Here is a 6736-nt window from a genome sequence, read left to right as displayed (position 1 = left end):
ACATTTATCTATGCTTATTGTTTGGTGTCCCTTGGAACTCTGTGCCCTTTGTGTTCTTAGCCATTGACTGTTCTCTACTGATGTTCTATGAAGGACAGTTGACGGGGATCTGACCAACGATGCACCTGTGTCTCTGCTTGGATGTTCAGCTTTTGGTGAAATAAACATATTCACTACTACAGATGTCTAGTTCTTTACGACAGTGTCTGTAATCCAAAACTAGACGATATGTATTGTCTGGCTTGGAGACAGGAAACAAAGGATTGTTCATAGATGAGGTGCATGTTTCAATCACCCCTTGATATTCAAGTTGATCTAAGATCTCTCGGACTTGTTTTTTAGCTTCTGGCTTGACTGGATACTGCCTTTGAGAAGTAGGATGATTTTTTAATTGGATTTTATGGTGAGGAGAGTCCTCATCCCATCCTACATGATTTTTATAGAATGCTGGGGCTTGGGCCACTGCCCATTTCCTGGCATATGTATATTTTATATGAATTGGAATGTGATTTGAGAAGGCTGGCATAATTATCTCTTGCCCGTGTGGGCACACCCTAACAACTGCAGGTGGCCAGTCTTTTTCAGCTAGAAGTATGTCATAACCCTTGGAAAGTTTGTCCCAGAAGAGAGCTTTTATTTTTCTAGTTATGTCCCCCTCCATCCGGAGTGTTACTTCATATAACTTGTGGGGTACACTAACGCTGGTGTCGGCTGTTTCAACCTGAATGTTTTCATTCAAGTCCACTGTCTCCAGATGATCCATCAGGATCTTGCGAACTATGGTTACTTCTGCTGCGCTGTCTAGCATTGTCTGAGCCCATTCCCCGTTCTTGAGTTTGTCCTCAGAATGCTCGGCATGTCTGATTTTTACACTTGCTACCTTCTTCTTGGTGAATTGAGTTTTCTTATTTTTTGGGACGTGCTGTTCGTCTTTGGACTTCACGCGTTCTTCTTTCTGTTCTGACCGTCCTCTTCTTTCTGATTTCTGCAGTGAAGTCTGAAAGGTACGAGAGGAACGTGTATCAATATCTTGATATCTATCAGGTTTTCTTAACGTATCCCTACTTCTAAGGTTATTTCTTTTTTCAGAGGACTCCCGTTGGGGAGACCTACCTCCTCGTTGGGGAGATCTTCCTCTGGACTAAAAGTGTTTCTCTTTAGGAGGTATTTGTTTAGTATTTTCCCACTTCTTTTTAGGAGTAGTGAGATAATTTTTATAAAAGTTTTTTCAGGATTCTCTGTTGTGGTTTTAGTGGTTTCCCACCCAAACTATCTCTGCATAGTTCTTCATAGGATTTTTCAATAATTCTGCCAAGCTCATGTGGTTGCTCAGAAATGTCTGTTTCTTTTAGTTTCTGGTGGATTGCCACTGATGATGCTTCAACCTTTAATGTTGGCTATTAGTATAGCCTGAACCTGTTTAAAATCTTTCAGTAATTTCATATCTAGATTTAAAGCTGGTTCTGGACCGTATTCATTTTGAATCTGTCTTAGAACGTCTGGTATTTCCGCCATGGACGGAACACCATGTGTTTTAGTGTAGATTGAAGCAAAGACTGTGCCCCAAGTGTCACAATCCTCTACGTGTGGTGCAATTCCCATAGGTAAACAGATTGTCAGAATCCTGTGTATCTCATAAGGCGTACTATCAGGGAATACTGCCTCTATTTGAGTAATTTTTTGTGCTAACCAGAACGGAATTTGTTCTCGTTTTGCTGGTAGTCTACCAATGACTGACTGTATAGTCTATGGTGTAATTTTATTGGTGTTCCCCTGGTGAAGGGTTTACTGTGGGATTCTTACAGCTGGTTGGACTGTTAGTGTCCGCATGACATATTGAACCAATTTTCTATGTATTTTGATTAATTGTTTTAGCTGAGCTAACAACTCTACATCTGACATTCTTTCAATGTCTGGATGTGGTGTATAGCTGGCTAATACCGGCCATGTTGCTCCTGGTCTACCTAGTGGACCGAGCCTGGTAATGTGATTTTGATGTTTTAGGGCGCCTTTAAACCAGAGCTCATGCTCTTGGTAAGTTAATGGAATTTCAATGTCCTCAAAAGGAACGTATTCCTCTGGAGATTCCGCTACCTTGTAGTAGTGGAACTCGTGTGTTCTTGCATCTGCTGCAGGGAACTGAATCCATGAATAGAATACCTCTGTCTGCCGATATTCATGTGCCTCTATGACAAAGATTACTTTGCCACCTCTAGATGAAACTGCATTATTTATCAGTTTATAAGTTATACTTTTTCTTACATTGACGGGGATGAGTATAGCATCCGGGTCATTTTGTAGGATATTTCTGTCATCTAAAACTGCTTGAGCTGCTGCTGCAACTCTTTCTCTTTCCTCATCACTATTTGACATTTGTCGACTGGAAGTTTGTTTCGCAGAACAAGTTTCAAGGAAACAAAGATTAGGTGCACAATATTTTGGAACACTGTATCCTTCAACGTTGAATCAAACCAAAAACTAATACATAGGATTTTTTTCCTACTCAGTTTTGGCAGATATTAGCCTTTCACCCACTCCAGACGTCTTTTGGAGTTTTTACTGGAAAAGGGGTCTGTGTGAAAAGCACGACTGAGTTACTCTAGTATCTAGCGTTAAATTATCGCCTTACCAAACGTTGGGCGCCATATAGTGTAGTTCCTATATTCCCAATAGGCTCTGCGCATTGGAATAATATACCCTGCAGCTTAGACGTAGGACTTACGTCGACTAGGTCTCTGCCAAATATATTAGACTTAATTGTGAGTGCCAGCTAGCTCAGAGGTCACTAGAAACGTTCTCGAATAAACAAGAAGGGATTAGTTTCTGACAACCATATAACATGACAACTTTGTTTCCCCAGAATGAAACGTATCTCTAGAGTCGCGGAATCAATAGACAGATATTTCACTCAGTCAGATGTGCATGCTTCGTTTCACCAGAGTTGCTTGGAAATAGAGAGACAGGCGTTTTTCAATAAAAGGATTTATTGAACAGTCTTATTTCTTAAGAATAACAAATGCACGGCTACAATTGAAATGCCGGTTAAGAAGTACAATGCATATAATACGAATAGTATTATAAAATAGTACTGTAAAAGCATGATATGGTTTCTAAGCCATAAACATAGAATACATAAAATGCATAAAATACATACAGTGATAAAAGAGAAGGCTAAAAGTACTCAACTGATGCTTCTAACATACGCCTACCCCGGTGTATCTAACCTAAGCCTAGTACAAGGGAAGAAGTGAGGAGTAGTTAAAGTTTAGCATTTCTCTGCCAAGAATCTGTTCAAGAATTCTCTAGGGGTCTAATCAGCTCCGTACCTTGGTTTTAGGATGGTTTTAGGATGATAGAGGTCTTGTATCTCTCTCTCGGGACTCGATCTCCGAGCAACCTGCAAGGGTAGCTTGGAAACACCGGAGCTGGATTTCTCGGAAGGAGAAAAGACAGCGTCTTCTCAGTGCGTCAGTTGGAGGGTCGGCTTCCTTCGGTACTTGCAGAAGCAGGGCGTCGGGCAAGTAGTTAGTCGATCTGCTCCTGAACCACTGTGTGTTTGACTGGGCAAAAGTAGGCATATTTATACCTATGAAGGTGCAGAGTTTGACGTAAGATTGGACATAATATCGTCACTAGTGCCTTAGTTCCTTGAAAACTCCAGGATTTCTTGGATAAATTAGTATTCAAGCAGGGGGAAGTTGGTGACTGCTGAAGGCTGGTTTTACCAAGAAATCATTGTGGATTCTTGGAGTTTAGTGGAAGTAGCCATGCCGTATTTAGGCTGCACAGGCTAAGACTAAATAAGGCAATGATTCTTTATGCCTATAAGGACTGTGTGAATTATACCTATATATGGGCATGAATCGGGAAAAATACACTAGGGTCCTAGATTTCCACATAACAATACTTTTGGCAAAAGTAAAGATTCTTCTGTTCATATAATCATACTCTTCTCTTTTTAACTTCTTTGCTTTCATGTTTGATGTCTTAACATAATATCATTAAGAATAACATCATTCTTGTCTGTCACCTCCGTCAGGTTTTTATTTCCAATTCCAATTAATCTACTTCTTTTTGTAATCTTGTAACCTTCATATTACAATTCTCAATCTGGATACCCTCCAGTCTCTGAGTTATCAATCAGCTCTTTCTCTCACACGATCAACAGATCTTCATCTAGGCCATCATAGGTAGGTATTATCTGAGATCTTAGACTCCTAGGAATTCTATTTAGTTTAATGTATTGTCTCAAGGTGGCACCATCCCACCATACATTTCTCTCTGAGTTCTTTCTGTCTCTGTGGGTTTCCACCGTGTGTGGCAGATGTAGTCGTATCACTTCCAGTCAAATTGTTAAGCAGGTCCTTAGCCTCCCTATCTCTGTTCATCCTTCGTTATTATCCAATGTCATTGTGTTCCCGGGCTGCCCCCTAAGAATATCCTGTATTAAATCAGAGTGTGTGGTACATGTTGCATTTACCTAACCAGTTTCTTCAACTTATTTAAATTATAATGTAATTCATAGTCTGCATGTGGGGCATGTTTTATGAACTCAAAATATTCTGAAAGGTTTACGTGTTTTTCAAAATGGTGCTTCTGTAGTTTGTTGACCAAGATAGACAAGACAATAAGTGATAAGCAAAACAATTATTTTCATAAACATATTTATCATGCTCGGATTGAGCTATATTAAGACTTTAAAGTCCTAGAGAGGACATTTTTAAAATAGAAACCATTACATAATCATGAGGATACTAAAATAATCAAAAGTTAAAAGAAAATATTCTGAATAAGAATGCATATCGCTTCCACACTTGCATTTAGCGGTCCTGCTTTCGGAATGTTTCTGGTAGCGCTTGACTGCAGTGTATTTAATCTTTCTCATACTAATTGCAGTGTCTTAAAAGATAACTAATACACTAGCACTCCTTTGAAGTAATCTACAATAAATACCATTACTAGGAATATTGTATGAGAAGAATTATTGAATTAAAGGCACGCAGACTTAGTTTACTTTGTTACCAATTGAAATGTTTTCAAAACTATGTTTCTTTTTTTTTTTAAAGTTTATCATCAAGTTATTTGGAGATGGTGGTTTTTGTTGGATACTAGGCACAGCATCTTGAACTACATCTTTTCATTTGGCGCCAGGGACTGCAGACGCACCACATTCCTGCCTTCCGTTAGTTTGTTCATTGCAATGTGTTCTCAGATGTTGTTTTAAACAATGGCTATAGCGAAAGCATAGCTCACATTTAGAGCACTTATATGGGTTTTCTCCTGTATGTATGCGAAGGTGTATTAAAAGATTTGCCTTTTGAAGGAATATTTTCCCACACTCAGAACACTGATAAGGCTTCTCTCCTAAGTGTCCTCTTTGGTGATTGAAAAGCGATGATTTTGTACTCAAATATTTCATACATTTAGTACACTGAAAAGGTGTCTCTTTTAACATTCCTGTGGAACCAACACTGTTTTTATATTCGGTATGTTCTCTCTGATGTTTTTTCAAAGCTTCCCTCCGGCTGAAATTCTGCTTGCACTCATTACACCAATATGGTTTCTCCTTTGTATGTACTTTCTCATGTTTGTGAAGGCTATCCTTTCGACTGAAGCTTTTTCCACATTCAGTACACTGATACGGTCTCTCTCCAGTATGTGCTCTCTGATGAACAAGGAGAACTCCTTTAGTCCTAAATGCTTTGCCACACTCTGTACATTGATGAGGTTTTTCTCCTGTGTGTATTCTTTTGTGGTCTGTTAAAGTTTCTTTGCGACTGAACCTTTTCGGGCACAATGTACATTTGTATGGTTTCACTAATGTATGTGTTCTCTGATGCTTACGAAGTCCATCATTATCAATGAAGCTCTGTTCACATTCCGTGCATGGATATGGTTTCCTTAACAGATGTGCTCGTAGATGTCGGTTCAAAATCCTTTTTTGCTTGAAGCTTTTATTGCACTTGGTGCATGAATACAACTTAGAGTTTTGCGGTGACAATAATTCACCCAACGCATCTGACGTACAGTCATATTTATCATATGTTTTTATTTTAGGGGTCACCTGTTGTAAAGTGGAAAGCGTCGATTTACTGTTAGTATTTCCACAATTAGCACTCTGCTTTATGTTCTTTTGGTGATTTTTAGTCCTTAATTTTATTCTCTTATTGGAACTTAGTAGGGCTTTCAGTTTGCCGATTTCAGGTGAACCTTTGAATAGGGTCTTTCTGTTACTGCCTAGTGTAGCGTATAGACTTCTGTTTTCTCTGCTCTCAGTTACACCACCTATTGGATAAACAAGATGCCAGCGATTAGCTTTCTATAACAAACCAAGTGATGCCTCTGCCATGGATACACATCAACATTATTGTACATGCTGGCTATGGAAACCCTTGCTTTCATTATGTAAACCTTGCTTTCATCAATAACTCAATTTAATTAATTGAACGTCCACACTAATACATTATTCTTTTTTAAACTCAACACTCCTCAACAGGAAGTGAGATTTATTTTTTGTCACTTCATCATATCAAATGTACATTGCGGCGCAACATAAAACAACCATGGTGACAACTCTTTTTACTGTGAATCAATAAAGCAAATAGTTTTCGGCATACAGTAATCAATTACAGATATAAAAGTTAGAAATTAGAATATAAAAATAAATAAAACACATAAATTAAACCACGGAGTGTTCACTATGATCATCTGGAAATAAATGTGGTATGGGTGGACA

The 6736-nt window shown here is 38.7% G+C and overlaps 1 protein-coding gene across 1 annotated transcript in view; it reads right to left on the bottom strand.

The window, feature by feature from the left end:
• Window positions 1–2966: 2966 nt before the first annotated feature.
• LOC144770928 (uncharacterized) overlaps window positions 2967–6736 on the bottom strand; it is a 32456-nt gene continuing 28686 nt past the window's right edge. Inside the window, exon 4 of the mRNA XM_078655751.1 lies at window positions 2967–6285. Within this exon, the coding sequence (XP_078511877.1) occupies window positions 5138–6285 (1148 nt within the window). The 3' untranslated portion in view covers window positions 2967–5137. The remainder of the gene's footprint in view (window positions 6286–6736) is intronic.

Source organism: Lissotriton helveticus, chromosome 7, assembly GCF_964261635.1.
Source record: "Lissotriton helveticus chromosome 7, aLisHel1.1, whole genome shotgun sequence".
NCBI classification, from domain to species: Eukaryota; Metazoa; Chordata; class Amphibia; order Caudata; family Salamandridae; genus Lissotriton; species Lissotriton helveticus.
Note: the sequence above shows the minus strand (reverse complement) of the source record. Positions and strands in the feature narration are given on the sequence as shown.